The sequence below is a fragment of the Equus asinus genome, chromosome 9 (genome assembly GCF_041296235.1).
Source record: "Equus asinus isolate D_3611 breed Donkey chromosome 9, EquAss-T2T_v2, whole genome shotgun sequence".
Classification (NCBI taxonomy): domain Eukaryota; kingdom Metazoa; phylum Chordata; class Mammalia; order Perissodactyla; family Equidae; genus Equus; species Equus asinus.
This window is the reverse complement of record NC_091798.1, coordinates 94,725,044-94,740,962: the sequence shown is the minus strand read 5'-3', so window position 1 is coordinate 94,740,962 and position 15,919 is coordinate 94,725,044. Positions and strand designations below refer to the sequence as shown.

General features: G+C 52.1%; 1 protein-coding gene across 2 annotated transcripts in view; it reads right to left on the bottom strand.

Annotated features, from left to right (window-relative positions):
- The window catches only part of ZNF366 (zinc finger protein 366), a 63,952-nt gene that overhangs the window by 10,196 nt on the left and 37,837 nt on the right, over window positions 1–15,919 (bottom strand). For both annotated transcript variants that reach the window (XM_014851900.3, XM_044778045.2), the window contains exons 2-3: window positions 9,616–10,961; window positions 6,005–6,196 (exon numbers count right to left, since the gene is read on the bottom strand). In XM_014851900.3, coding sequence (XP_014707386.3) covers window positions 6,005–6,196; window positions 9,616–10,947 — 1,524 coding nt within the window. In that variant the 5' untranslated portion in view covers window positions 10,948–10,961. The remainder of the gene's footprint in view (window positions 1–6,004; window positions 6,197–9,615; window positions 10,962–15,919) is intronic.

The following is a 15,919-nucleotide window of genomic DNA, read 5'->3' as shown; positions in this document are numbered from 1 at the left end:
ACAAACAAGTCAGGAAAATATCACTACCCCATGAAAAATCTAAAAGAGTATCTAAAAGAGTTGCCATCACCAACTCTCTTCATTTCCCCCATTAAACCTATACACGCTCATTTGCAAACTCAACTCCTCAGTGGCAGAAGGATAGAGACAATTAACTCAGGACCTAAAGGACTTGGACATTATTCACGTCTCAGTGGGAGGTGCACTTAGCATCTTCTTTGCAGCCTCTGACGTTCCACAAAATCCTTTGGTCCTTATCCAGAACACGTGGCCTCTTCATCTTCCTCAGAAGATTGTCCTCACAGACAATACACAAGTGTGTAGAGATATTTTGTGTCTGTGAGATTGGGAGGGGGGCCTCTCGGTCACTGTTAGGGAAGAGAGGCCGGAGAAAGAGGACTGGATCAATTGCAGATGGCGCCCTGGGGGATTTGAAATGTGAGCTCCAAGCAGAATCACTGTGGTAGAGAAAGGGAGTTGAACTGGACGGAAGAAGAGGGTTGGGAGGGAGCACGAAACTCTAGCTTCTCTTGGGAAGAGCAGCCATCTAAAAGGCCCCCTTTAATCATGAGATGTGAGGCTAGGAGTTTGCTCAAGTCAAGATTTGCTGGATCATCTCCTGCCAAGGTCTGTGGAGATTAAAATAGGGACGGGTGCTGGTCCAGGAAGCTGCTGGAGTGGTGAGGACTCAGGCGTTATCTTGCAGGTGCTCATCTCAACCAGCCCCACCCCAGGCCCCACCGTGAACTCTCAGATGCTCGATGCATGCGATTACAGGATTAGTGTGCCTCTGACATGAAATCTCAGCTTTCCATCCACACCCACGTCCCTACCTACTTTTAAGAGGAAGGTGGACCTCAAAATGTTATAGAAAATTGGAAGAAATGCTTTGAGCTGTCCTTTAAAAATGGGCTGCAAGGATTATTAGGCTTGGAGATGGCAGAGCAGAGGGTGACGGTGAGACCCCGGAGGGATGGAGAGCTTGCTTCCTTTTCTCTTCAGTAAAACATCGATGATAATCATAGTCTCCTATGAAGGTTGTTGTAAGGATCAGATGAGATAATTCAGGTGAATGGCTTGGCAAATAGTAAGAGCTCAAGAAATACTAACTCTTTTTACTGTCATTCTCATGTCCATAGTCGACTACTTTACATTCCAGAAATAGAAAGATCTTTGAAGGTGAGGGTGCTGTCTTTTTTAAACCAAATTATTTGGAGATGATATTAAAGGATGGACCAAGTGAGGAATCCTTTGGGTAAATAAATACCTGCCAGGCTCCTTGAGGCGCACTAGAAATGGAGACAGGCGTGCCTGATGCAGCACTGGGAGTGTGCATGGAAAGGGAAGATTCGCCCCCAATTGCAGGCTTTGCAAGAGCCCGTTATCTGGCTCCCTGATCATCAGTCAGCCCTTTAAACAGCTGGTAGATGCCCGGTTCCCTCATTCCACAGGAGCTCCTAATTCTGTCCTCCTGGCCCTGCTTCCATCCCTGGTCCACGGCTTAGAGCTGCCCCAGGCAACTTCCCGTGAGCCCCAGCGACCATGCTGACAGCCAGAGTCCTGGAGAAGTCACTGTGTGCTGACAGGGTGATGGCAGTGGGCAGCGGCTGGGCTGGGGCCAGAGGCCCACGAAGCCACGAAGAGGCACGCTACTTCATGCCAACGGGCCAGCTCTGAGCCTGAGGACTGAGATGCACCCGGAAGCCTGCACTTGCCTATTCAGAGGGAAAAGGTCAAAGAGCTGCAGCCCAGCCGAGGAGAATGGCCTTCGCTCAGCCGCCCTTCCCTTCCATTCTTCTCTCTCTCTCTTTTAATAAGAAGGGTGTTCCTTTCCTCAAAGGGAGAGAGAGGGAGGGAGCAAGGGAGAGAGAGACTGTAAACTGTCCAAAAGGACCGTGAGAAAACAGGAAGCTTTGAAAAGTACAAGAGAAAGCAAGATGAAATCTATTTGCAGGCGGGCCCCTGGGGACATGTGAGGCATTGTTAAGAGGCCGCTCATACAGCTATATCCTTCCTTCTGCTGAGGAGGCTTTGCTGCCAAGAGGCTGCTATCTGGTCACTGCCTTAACCCCCTCAATGCCTGCCAGCCCAAGAGCCAAGATCCCAAGCACTGGGCCCCTAAAAGTCCCCACCTGGTTTCTCCCCTGATGGAGCATCCAGGAGCTGGAGGGGAAAATGGAGCCAGTTTGGCCAAGGTGGGGACCCTTTTCAGGGAGACCTCATCCTCTTCTGTCAGCTCTCCCCTTGGCCCTCGGCCCTCTGCTCAGACCAGGCTGCAGATGACCTGGTGATTCATAACTTAGGCAGCTCCCGGCTTCACCCATCTCAAAGGAGAGTTTGTCCCGGAAATTCTGGATGGCTGCTTTTCCTGGACAGGTTTCCCAAAGACGGCAGCTGGTTCTTTGCTTTTATGGAGTGTGGTCACTACAAGGATATCATCCAAGTCAACCCCCGTGTGCTTACGCAGAATCTGGGAAGCACACTTCTGAAACCCGGCTTAAGCCTACAGGCACAGGGCTCTGGAGAAACTCCAGCTGGCTCCAAGGAGCAAAGAGCCCAAAGGCGAGCCAACAGCAAAGAGCCCAGAAGGGGAGGAATTTTTTTATAAGAATAAAAAAACAGAAACATAGAATGGAAACCTTTCCTCCCCTCTAATTTTCCATCCTATTGTTAAAGCTTGATCCCACAGTGAGCGAACGTTTCTGCCCGCTGTGGACAGCTGTCTCTGCCAAGCACAGAGCCCAGAGAACCAGCTCACGTCACCACAGGGAGCAATGTATGTTAGGAAGGATTTTCAGTGGAGAATCCCAAGAAATTAGAATCTGTTACTGAAAGAATCCCCCCTTTTCACAAGTTTTTGGGTAAAGGAGACAGAGCTAATCCTTGGAGGATGGCTGCAGCGAGGCCTCTCTCTTTTTTCCAGCCACATCAATCACATGAAGAGAATGACTCTCCCCTGTTACCACGGTGAAGCTCGGGTTTAGCTGTCCGGTCCTGCTCCCCAGCATCGCCGTGCAGCCAGCCGCCTCTTGTCTCAGGGCTACGAACTGCACAGCGATGAGCAATGGTCCTCCATTCCTCTCCCGACTCCCAAACCCCCAACAACCTCTGCCCAGGGCCAGCTTCCCAAGGATCCAGCACAACAGGGATGGGAAGCAAGGTGCACAGGACACCATCTCGAGATGGCCCATCTCACCGTGCAATCTGGAGCGGGTTTACAAAAACCCAGAGCCCCATCACATAATCTGTAAACTCAGATGAGCTCTGAAATTCTTTGTAATGAAGAAGGGTGATGGTACAAAGACGACACCACGTAGGATGACATTTTGCAGGGAGATGGGACAAGTTGAGGAAGAACCTGCTGGTATGCTTTTGGCACTTTCCAGGAGACAGAGAGCTCCTGATGGAGATGGCTGACACCTGTTCTTGTTTCAGAAATGTCTAAGAATGGAGAAGGGCCACCTCAGTTTGACACAAATCCTCTTCAACAGCCAATTCTTTCTATTCTAATGACAGATACACTCTCCTGGGCAGCCCCCTGACCTGTAGTGTGGTCTCCTAGGAGCACCTCCCATCAGGAGGAAGCAGCCTTGCAGGTGACCATTGCAGTTCCTGTGCCAGGCTCGTCTCCCACGGGAGAGTGTAAACTAAGCATCATTTCTAAGCTGGCATTCCATGCTATAAGCCCCTCTCGTCAGGGTTCCGTTGGTGTGGACCACACATCCAGAGCCCAATCCACCCTCAGGGAGAAGTCACCGAGAGTTTCTGAACCGTGATGGTGACCGTCAGACACCCTCTGGAGCATGGATGGCACCCTATCAGCAGGATGGTGGAAGAGAGGGAGTCCTGAGACTTCACGCTGGGCTGGTTCACCGCATCGGCGGGCCCAGGCCGCAGTGCTTTGTGCAGTGTTTGCACGCTGGGACTAGAGGGAGCCCTCAAAATCCTCAGATACCACCTGGTCCAAGAAACCCTCCAGGTCCCCTGAGGCCTTGGAGGGTGGAGAAGCAGAACTGCCTCTGTGCCCCCAAATCACACCCAGCCTGCAAGCCCCTTCTTGTGTTGGCTCTGCCCCCTGACACATCCCTCCATCTCAGGGACGTTTTCTGCCTGATTTCACCACGACTGCTGGACCTGAACTGACGAGGGAGAGGTCGAGTTGGGTGGATCGGACAGGCGTGCATTTTGGGGGGACTGTGAACTCTGCCAATGGCTCCCTTCGTATTCTAACAACCTTATGCGCTCTGCCTCCAGTGTTGACAAGGCAAAAAATACAGTTCGTGCTCAACGCCAAGAGTAAACTCAACACGAGGAATGAAGATGGTAAAGGGCCCTCGTGCACACCTCCATTATGGGAAACAGCAAACCCCTGGCAGGAGGGAGCAGCTCGGTTAAAGGGAAGGGTTCCAGGGTTCAGTGAAGCAGGAAGGAAATCAAAGACGTGCCTAAAGAGAGAGAAGAGGTGGGCCGGGGGGCCCAGGGGCTCACGCAGCCAGGGCTGGCTTTCCAGGGGTGCCATCTGTGCTGTCCCCCAGGGCCCCAGACTCAGAGGGTCTTGAACTTGTTGTAATGCTCTCCTCTCACAGTCTTGAAATTCTTAATAACGTTTGAACGAGGGGCCCCGCATTTTCCTTTTGCACCAGGCCCCGTGAATTATGTAGCCGGTCCTGCAAGCAGCTTCCTCCCTGCTTCAGCTCGGAAGACTCAAGATGGACATACAGTGACTTTCGAACCACTGGGAACTTGAAGGAAAGGAGGGGAAACACAAGTGGGCGGCAGGAAAAGGGCTGGAGGGAGGGGGCTCCCTCCCCCGCCTCCGGAGGGGCCCGCACAGGTCGAGGGAAGCTCTGGCTCCTGACCCCTCTCACCCCGTCCAGGAGTGGCCAACACAGGAAAGAAGTCAGCTTCGCAGGGGGTTCCTCCAAGTGGGGACATGCAGCAGAGGGTTAAAGCAGGAACGGCCCCGGGGCACAGGGACCGTCCTATAGAGATGGGGCGGATGGAGCCGATCATTTGGACCCCACGGGACAGGCAGCACCAGAGAGAGGGAGACCTTCCATTCCAAGCAGAATCGAGCGACGTGGTTTCCCTCATCTTCCCCTCAGCCCTCTCTTCGTGACCATGACCGGGATGACACTTGCCGGTACATTCCTTGAATTAAATCACCCAATCCTGAGCCAGATTCCTTCTCGTTTTAGAAGTGGAGAAGAGAAGGGAAACAAGGCGGGGAGGGGTCAGGAGGGGGCCACCGTGGGGAGCCAGAGCATTTCTGGGTAAAACCAGTCAGCGCCTTGAGCTTTACAAATCTCCAGCTCCAACGTGATTCCTGGGGACGAAATAAGAGCCCAAACCTTGTGCCCCATGGTACTCAGGAATAAAGAGAAGCACTCAGTTCTGTGTGCTCAGTTCTTCCTCGGCCCAAGCAAGCATGTCTGAGGTTCTCTGAGGGGCTAGTCTCGGAATCTCTTTCATCATCTCTGGGAAGCCTGCCCTCGAATTACACTGCTCAGCCCAAGCGTCTGGAGGGCAGCTGGGAGCAGAGGAAAGGGCAAGGCACAATGCTGGAAGCTTCTCTGACTGCTCTCTGTGTTCTCCTCATTGGCTTGTGAGGGGAAGAGGAGATGCCCCATGGCTCCCTTCTAGAGCGGGGGCTCCCCACATCACCTTCATCCTTCAGCGGCCTTGATCCCCAAATGGGCCTCCCCGCTCATACTTCCCACCACCGGCTACCTCACCCCCTGGGCTCTGATTCCACAGTGAGACAAACAGGGCAGCTGCTCAGGGCTGAGCCGAGGGCCTGTGTGAGCACTGGTGTGCATGGGTGTGGTGGAAAGAAGGACAGAGCAGCAGATGGGCCTGGGGTTGGCCGTGAACCCACTCTGAGCCTCAGTGGTCCCACTGGTGAAACACAGTCGAAGGCTCCCCAGAGACCCTGCCCCATGCGGCATTTGCACCACCCCGTGAGTCCTCTCTTTCAGGACTCCTCCCGGGGCCCCTCGCCCACCTTGCATTTGAAAGGCTTCACGTCAGAGTGGACGATCATGTGTGCCTTGAGGGTCTGCTTCTGCACAAAACTCTTGTAACACAGGTGACACTGGTAGGCCCGGATGTTGGTGTGGATTAGCACATGTCTCTTCATGTTGGCCAGCAGGGTGAATTCCCGCCCGCAGATCCCGCATTTGTGCTCCTTCACGCCCTGGAAGGAGGCAAGATTCAAAAAGCCATGGTTAACAAGTAACACGCTCTCAGCAGGAGTGCAGTCTCCGTGTTTCTCGCCACATAGGTCCACGGAGAGCTTGGGGATAGATGTTGAGTTCCAAATGGTGTGGCTCTAGCCTTGTTAAATTGCAATTTTCTTGAAAAGTGTTGATTAGACAATCTGTTTCTCCTTCTGAAAACCACTAACTAGCCAGACCTTTAGAGGAAAAGAAAGCCATTGCTTTCGTTGTCCCTGCTGCTGGTGGGGTGAATTCTACAGTGACATTTCTGGGCATTAATAGGATTTTGGTAAGAGCACTGCGGAATGATATGCAAAATGAGCCTGTAACTCGGCTTTCATGATGATGAAAAAATAAAACCTCCTAAACTGATATCACCATTTCCCATATGAAAACCAACGTTCTCTTCAGTTCTCATTAATGGACTTGGAAATCCCAGAAGAACAACTCTTATCCACACTTCAGTAAATCGCAACTTGACAATCACCTCTTGAGATGGCCCCGCCCACCGGGCTCCGACCGGCCACGGTGACCTCTGTGACGGGCCGTGGAGCCTCCTCGAGGCCGGCTTCTGTCCCACAGAGAAATTTGGCACAAGAGAGCTCTCTGAATTAGAAAACAGGACAGAAGGAGATTTTCTAGTTTCCTGCTATTTGTGGGGAGTGTTTTGAGTCCTCAAGCCTCGAGGCCTCACCTGACAGCCCGTCCAGGACTCGCAGGAGGAGCAGAGCATTGCCAACCCTCACTCCCCATGCTTCCCCGCCAAGGCCTGTGCCAGAGATCTTGACCCAGAATGACTTTTTGGAAGGAAAACTTAGAGAACTATGGCATTAAAACCAAGGTTATTACAAGTTTAGAACAGCAGCTAAGCTAACAATTGTACCTTAAAAACCCCATATAAGTACCTTCTGTTGCCTGGTGTCCACAGCGATGACCTAAGGCGGAAGGGGGTCCAGGCTGACTCTCTCTGCCTACCTTTCCACTTCTTTAATTTGGGACATGGTGAGAAAGCACCACTCCTCGGTCTGGGCGAGCCCACGGCACCAAAGGGTGAGTTCAGGTCCCTCCCAGCCATTTACTGGCTGCATCACCTCAGACAAGTCGGGTGGCCCCTCCTGGGGAGGGCTCCCTCACCTGAAGATGAAGTGGGCACAGGTCAGGAGGACCTGGGGACCCTCCCCAGCTGGAATACTCTCTAGGCTGGGTGATTGCAGACGAGCACGGATTTATGCTAAGGAAGAGATCTAAATCGTAATGTCCTCCTAAGAAGATGAGTCTTTAAAATGTGCTGTGTATTCAAACAGTGAGTCTAAAATTATGAAAACAATTTTCTTGATGGGTTTTAAAATTTACTTTAGTGTCTTTCTTCTCAAGACTGTCCCTATACTTGGCTATGATTCAGTTGTGCTGGGACCAACGAGAAGAATCTCCTTTCACTGTTTAGGGAATTCTCTAAAGAGAATTCTGCATCCAAGGCAAAATTCACATGTGGGCTGTCCTAGAACCCAAGTGCATGGGAGCCTGGACACAGCTTTGGGGAACCAAGGAAGCTGCTACGTCTCTAATAGGGTCAGTGAGGTCAGGGAGAGGGAGCCTGCAGGGTTGCTGGGGTGAGGGCAGGAAGGGGGTGCGGAAGGGGAAGTCTTGACAACAGGGTTTGAGCTCAGGCGCTAGAGTCAGAGATTCTGGGTGACGCCCCCATGCCTCAGTGTCTTTACCTGCAAATCTGGAGTCAGGATAGCCTAGGCAGCCCTAGAGATGCTGAAGAGGATTCAGTGAGGAGTCAAGCTCCTGGCACACAGCAGGTGTTCGTAAATCCTGCCCCTCTCTGTTTGACTAAATGCATCTTGTTTCCTAATTCAATTGAGGCATTTCAGATACCAGCTGTCTTTCCCATTTTGACTTCATTATCTACTATCTTACAGAATTTTTATAGGCTCCTTTGATTCCACACATGTAGGACTCCCTGAAACCAGACAACGCTCCCCTTTGTGGCTGAACCTCAGACTGGGTTCCTCGTGGATGGCTCCTGCACCAGGCAGCTGCCTCCTCCCTGGACGGTCTCTACGGCGCCTTCAGTGGGGCAGGAGCTGTTTGTGCGAGCCCACAAGGCAGCTACACCTTTCGTCTCTGCTGCCAGAAGACGCCCCATGTTTTGTCCTAACCTATCAGATGAAACCCACTATGACAGAGCAGAAATGTTACCTTGGCTGGACCAAGTCCTCCACTGACCTTTCAGAATTAAAGAGTGTTTAGAAATTCTGGCTTGCCGGAAGTTTCTCCCAACAAGAAAACCACCTGAGGGGCCAGCCTGGTGGCCCAGTGGTTAAGTTTGCACATTCTGCTTTGGCGGCCCAGGGTTCACTGGTTCGAATACTGGATGCGGACCTACACACCGTTTGTCAGGCCATGCTGTGGCAGGCGTCCCACATAAAATAGAGGAAGATGGGCATGGCTGTTAGCTTAGGGCCAGTCTTCCTCAAAAGAAAAAAAAAATTGAGAAAAAAGAAAAAGAAACAAAAAAAGAGAGAGAGAGAGAAAAGAAAACCACCTGAAGTCAAGGGTGTGAGGTAGAGGTCAGTGGCGTGAACCTCGCCTTCAGAAGCTCAAAGCTGATCCAAGTCAGCGCGGCTGGGTATGACTGCACGGACACCACCGGGGCCTTGTTTTAGTTCATTCTGAATGATTCCAGGGCTGTGGCTGAACTTAGACCCTGGGCCTGTGTCTCTCCTTGAAGACTTGAGGGCAGGGAAGATCAAACATACCAGAGAAAGATGCTCTCTCGTGCCTCCTACAATACAAACTATGGGGCACTGCGCCCAGTGAGGCAGGGGCTCCCCCAGGGAAGCACAGACCCCCTGGACCCACCCGGGCAGCCTCTGCTCCCCCAGAGCCACCTGCACATGAAGCAGGTCTCACAGGTGAAAAAGGGAGCAAACAACCTAAAAGTCAGCCACTGCTTCAGCAGCAAAAGACAAGGGAATCCTCTAGATTTTTCTAGAAGGCTCTGATTAGTATATCCCAGACACAGAGCTGGTCTTGGGTACGCAGGGCCTGATGACACGTTCGTGCTAGTGCCCTGGATGAAGTTTCCGGAAACGGAATTTTAGGGATCCTAGGAGGCGAAGAAGCCACAGCACAAGGACCAGCTGCTTCCTTCATCCTTGCTGGCCCTCCGCTGCAACCTGTCCGCATCCCTCAGGTCTAGGCCCGCCTTGGACTCCGGACGGCAGGACGGGAAAGGACTCCCCACGCTCCCCGCTTCCGGGGGAGGAAGGACATCAGGGCTCGGGTAAGGGGATCCCCCAGCCGGGTCAGAGGCGGGGAGCAGTGCGGGCGCCGGCCCAGTCCCGGGCCCCGCCCCGTTCCCGTCCGCCCGGAGCAGGGGGCGCCGTACCTTGTGCGTGAGCGAGTGCTGCTTGAGGTGGTGCGGCTGCACGAACTCCATGCCGCACTCGGAGCAGATGTAGGGCCGGATGTCCTTGTGCTTCATCATGTGGTTCTGCAGCTGGCTCGGGTACTGGAAGGTCTTGTCGCACTCGGAGCAGCTGTACTGCACGGGCCCGCGGTGCGTGGTGAGGTGCCGCTTGAGCTGGGCCAGCGTGGGGAAGTCGAGGCCGCACTCCACGCAGATGTTGTCCCGCCCGCTGGCGTGCTTGGCCTCGTGGGCCTTGAGCTCGCTGGGGTAGGCGAAGCCGCGGCCGCACACGCGGCAGTTGTGCGGCTTCACCTCGCTGTGCTGCATCATGTGGCGCTTCAGGTGGCTGGTCTGCGTGAAGGCCTTGTGGCACACCTGGCACTTGTGGGGCCGCGTGCCCTGGTGCGTGAGCATGTGCGTGTGCAGGTGGCTGAGCTGCTTGAAGAGCTTCCCGCAGCGCGTGCACGCGTGCGGCTTGATGCCGCTGTGGCCCAGGATGTGCGTCACCAGGTTGTACTTGGACGTGTAGGACTTGTCGCAGGTGGGGCACTGCCAGCGCTTCTGCGCCCCGCCCACGGCCACGTAGTAGCTGTCGTCCACCTGCACGTTCACGTCCACCCTCTCCACCTTCTGCCGGGCCTCCTCGGGCCCCGGGGGCTCGGCCTTGCGGGGCAGCAGCGGCGCGGGGGGCGGCTTGGGCAGGAAGGCGTGCCGGCCGAAGGGGAAGGGGGCAGCGGAGGGCAGGAAGAAGGGCAGCAGCAGCCCCGGGGGCACCTTGGGGTAGCAGGGGTAGGGCGCGGGCAGGAACGGGGGCGCGGCGGGCTGGGGCCACACGGCGCTCGGCTTCAAGGGCTCCTGCTTCACGGGCCGGCCCCCCAGGGGCTCCAGAGCGCGGCAGAGCTGGAAGCCCACGTTGCACAGGTCGATCATCTGCGAGTCCCGCGCGGGCCGCGGGGGCTGCGCGAACAGCAGCGGGAGGCCCTGGGCGCCGCGGGCCTTGCTCTCCTCGGGGGGCAGCGCGGGGGCCAAGGCGTCCGCGGGCTGGTTGGAGGGCATCTTGGTGGGCATGCTCTTCCGTTTCCGAGACCCTCCTCCTTCAAAGACCCCCGGAAACCCGTCTAGGTCTCCCGGAGGAGGTTCATACCGAAACTGGGGGAAGGGCCCCCGGAGAGCTTCGGGGAAGAGGTGTCTTGGGGGAGCTTTCTCCCGGGAAACCACGGGCTGCAGGCAGTGGGGGAAGGAGGCGGCCCTCTTCACGCCCAAACCGAAATGCACATCCTCATCTTTGATCCTCTTCATTTCCTTCTGCATCCTTGGCGATTCTCCTTTGAAGAGAAGGAAATTGGTTGTTTAAAGAAAAAAATCCCTTCTTCCCTTAAGGGCTTTGGCTAGATGTCAGTACTAATGTATGAAGAGCAATGCTTGTTTAATACTGACGCTCCTTTATCCTAGGACTGTTCAGAATATGTCGTTTCCCCTTGCAAACCCAGTTACTCATGTGGAAAGCAGTGGCCTCCTGGAGCCGGACCCTAGGGCTCCAGTGTAAATCCTCAGCCACAGACCCATAGCAGTGGGGACAGGAGCGTGGGAGTGCACTAGATTGAGAAGAAACCTGACCACTCATCGGCCATTGTCCCCACTTACGATGAGGGTACGAAGGCCCAGAGAGATGAAATGACAAGCTCAAGTCCCACAGCTACACAGTGCAGGAGCCAGAACTGGGACGCACTCTGCTGCGACTTTGCAGCCCGAGATGGAACTGCATCTGCTAACGTGGCTTAAATGTGTCTTTTAGAGTCGTTTCTTCTCTGAGAGAACCAGTGATTTCCACTGCCTCTTCCTGTCTGGGGGCCTTTGCTGCTGGAGGATGGGGACAGTGAAAGCTACACAGGAGAAGCCACTTTAATACTTAACTCAGTTCTCAGATTTTCTGGGCATCCATGGGGTTGGGGCTTAGGAATTAAGAGGGAGGGGGAGGTCGCGTGTCCTCTGGTGAAAGGGGGGCCCAGCTGTGTCCCATCCTTTCCCTTCTTCCTAAAATTCCTACTGAAAGGCTAGTCTGCCGCTGCTGCCTCGAGGAGCAGACCCGTGTAGGAGGTGATGAGAGCAGGGGGACAATGAAATGTGCAGCTTTGTGAGCCTGGGAGGTGTGTGGGAAGAGTACGAAAATGAGGGCGGTGGTGCTGCCGCTGAGGAAGGACCAGGATGCGGATGGAGAGGGTAGAGGCTGAAGGATGGTCTTTCACGTGTACTGGATCATGTCTTGGCTTGCAATTCAGCAGGTCCTGAGCCCTAAATTCACATGGAGTTATAGAAGGTGTGGCCCTGCTCCAAGAATTTGTTACATCTGTAAAGATAATTGGCTTTCAGACAAGGCTAAGGTGTCCTATCAAAATAGAGGAAAAACAAATGGCAGCTCCTTTCTCTGGAATTTCATTTTGACCACAGTTGGTTTTATACCCCTTTTGGAGCAAAAGGGCTGCTCCGACTGGAGAGAACTCTTCCAGGCTCTAAGTGACAAGGGCAAACCACAGCTGAGCCCGTCCAGACAAAACTGGTTCTGTCTGCTTTATTCTGATCTGGTTAAGACTCAGTGACTCCTACTTCACGTTAAAGAGCTTGACTGGAGAATGAGTGAAAAAGAGATGTGTCAGAGCATGGGCCAGAACTTACTGAGTTTTTTGTGTATTTTATTGTTAAGAAAATATTTGAAAATGCACAGCTAATGACATCTGGTGCCTTTATACTATGTGCTGTATCTTAGACTTATGTGGAAAGGAGTTATCACTAATTTTGAATCGGAAGGTGTTTTGGTTTATACGCATTCTTATTGCCTTTGCTCGATACTTTTGTTTTCAGTTGTGACATAGTCTCCTAGTTGACTCATTTTAGCATATTAGGAGTGGCATTTCTAATATAATGCTAATTTCAAAAATATATTTCTTTTCAGTGTTTGCAGTTTTATTTTGTCTCTACTGACCTAGTAAAGCAAAGAAACATTACTGAACAGAGGCAATGTGTTTTTTAACATAAATGGCAGAATTATGTACCCCAAATGCACTTACATATGTACATTTTAATTTCCTCCCTCTTTTAATATGATACAAATTTTCCCCCAGTTTCTGACTTCTGCATATATACACTGTATCCCTAAAATAGTAGTCTGCTTGCTCTGGAATAAAATCAGTAACTCAGGAAGTTTAAAACAGCATTGTGATCCATCCATGGACATTTTTCCAGATCTTTGAAACAGCGGTCTCCTGCGTAAAGATCTGAAGGAGCACTGCCTTTCTCTACAGAGGTCAAGGAGAGCTCGGATCTACTTCCTCTCGCCCTTCTCGAGAGAGAAATCAGCTGTAGCTGCTGCTAGTTATTAATATCCCTGTCTTTTGAGCACAGGGTGCTAAGAAGAGGCCCCAGGGGGTAAAAGAAAAACACGCGGAAAATAAATCCATCCCAGGGACGGGCGTGTGGAATGGAGGAGCAGGGAAAAGATGTCTTCCTTGGGAGATCATTTGTCTTGAAATGAGCCAACTTAAAACTCTGAGCAGCCTCTGCGAAAATATTAATAGACTCCTGGAAAACCTCACTGTGTGCCACCCATGAGCTCCTCTCTGTTTCTAAAATAGGTCCACAGGCATCCGTAACAGATACGAGATTCCTATGCAGGAGGTGAGAGAGGCTTGGAGGCAGCGAAAATCTACTCAGCCAAGGCAGGGCAGGGGGCGGGGAGCTGCAGGCCCTCCCCTGGTCAGCAAGCTGCGGCAGCTCCCAGAAAACCAGGAGGTTGTAAGATCGTTGCCCACCAGGACATGCTGAAACAATAAGCAGAAAGAAAGAAGAACTGAAATTGTAGAAGTACACAGCTAGGGGATAGTGGAAAGATCTTTGGTCTGGAGCCTGAGGATCTGGGTTTGAATGCTGGCTTTGTTAGCAGCTGTGGGAAATTGAGCAAGTTAATTTGGGGGTTTGATTTTTCTCATCCGTGAAATGGGGGTTGGGATATCCCCGTAGGGTTGTTGGTGACTTAAAATAGAGTGTGTGTGTGAAAGTCTGTTAAACACTAGACAATGTGGTACCCCTGAGGGTTAAGAAAGACCGGACAGGAGAGGAGGGCTGGGGTGGTGACCAATGGATTGATGCCGACTGACATCATCTGTTCTCCAAGCTGAAGATCTTGGTCACCATTGACTGGCATCTGCAGCCCTGCTTTGCAAGTTCAAAACCAAGACTACCCATTTACCCTGAGTTGGTCTTGTTGCGGTGGTGAATGGGGACCACACTCAAAGAGGCCAATAGGTAAGGCCAGGATGAGTTCATTCATTCAGTGTGATGAAGCTTCTAGTTTAAGAATACTCCCCCATCCCTCCTCTATGGCCCTCTTCCTGCTGTGGAGATATCTTCCGACCTACGTTAACAACATGGCGTTGGTGAGTGGGGACCCAGGGATTGGGTGTCTCGTGAACTATGGGCAGCCAGAGAATTGCCCCAGTCTAATATCAGAGGTCACCTTCCTAGAGACAAGAGGACCTGTTTGTGAAACCCAAAGTCTCAGACCCTGGGACAGTGCTGGGTCAAAACAAGCTCTCGCAATTTCTGCTAGACTGCAGGGGCAAGGACTGGGTCTGTCCACTCACGGCTGCATTTCTACTCCCCAGCATGGTGTTTGGCCCGAGGTGGATCCTCAGTGAACTGCTGTGGGGTGAGAGAAGGGATGAATCCTTCTTGTTTTTAAAGTCTCCACACAGAACTTTAAAATGTGTAATTTTACGGGCTGGCCCAGTGGTGCAGCAGTTAAGTTCACATGTTCAGCTTTGGAGGCCGGGGGGTTGCCAGTTTGGATCCTGGGTGTGGACCTACATGCCGCTTGGCAAGCCATGCTGTGGCAGCGTCCCACATATGAAGTAGAGGAAGATGGGCACGGATGTTAGCTCAGGGCCAGTCTTCCTCAACAAAAAGAGGAGGATTGGTGGCAGATGTTAGCTCAGGGCCAGTCTTCCTCAGGAAAAAGAGGAGGATTGGCAGTGGATGTTAGCTCAGGGCTAATCTTCCTCAAAAAAAAAAAAGTGTAATTTTATCTGACATTATTTAGACTGCAGGTGACTTTTGCGTACGTCCCTAATCAGATCATGAGCACACTCATAAACACTCGGGTGGTTATGGGAAGAACTCGATATACACACGTGTGTGTGCTGTTGCTTACCCCCCTCACTGTCCAAGGGCACCTCACTGTCCACCGTTCTCTGAACTGACCCTCACGTTCCAGGTAAGCCCTAAATCCTGGCTACACTGGTGCCAGGGATCCATCCTTAGAGTGCCACCAGGTTGTGCAACCCAGTCAGAAAACAGATGCACAGAAAGTCCAGCGGGCAGTAGGAGGTAGAAAGAAAGAGCTCTGAACAGAGAATGTGAGCCGGAAACCAAGCGTGGGTGGTCACCCTGCACGCTCCCACCCAAAGGAAAAGTTTGGGAAGTCAGTGGCAGTCCACCCTTTGTACTAATGTGGGGGTGGGGAAGGAGAGGCCTTAGAATAATGGTGCATGCTCATTACTGTGGTCAGAAAATGTTCTAAGCTCCTGGCTTTCTTCCACATAAACTCAAACACCAAACTCAATAGACTATAAAGCAAATCGTTTGAGGAGGAAAATATTGGGTTGATCTGTGTTAGGGGACTCTGGGACTTGGGATGTGTCTCTAACAGGTATCATCCATGAGAGTTAGTTACGAGGAAATGGGGAATGAATGGATTTTAAAAACAAAAACAAAGTCTCCTTTTTGAAGCATGAAGACCAATGAGAAATGCAAGGCCCATCCAAGATGAAACTACATTTAGTTTGGGGGAAAAAATGCTTCTAATAATGCCCTTTAATTGGGAATTCACCTACTGCACCAAAATATAAATATTCCCCAGATAAAATTACTGGTATTTTGTGGTTCTCATTCGAATCGAAGGTCATTCCAGTAAATGCTATCAGGAGAGTCATGATGAGTCAGCATGCCCAGGGCAGAGCTGTTCGTCTCCACTGCACAACACGGATTCCTCTCCATCCTGGAACTCAGGAAAGAATATACTCTCACATTCTTTGCTCCTTGAAGACTTCCGGTGTTTCATTGGAAAATGTTCCCTTTTACTCTTGGGGACACTGGCTTCCCTTTTGATGTGAGAGAGTGGCGCTTGACTTGCATGGTCTATCCTGGGGCTGTGCTCTCAAGAGAGGGAAGCAGGGCAGAGGGGAGGGTTGCGGAAGAGTCTAAGAATAAGAAACAAAGGGTGGGGGTTGCG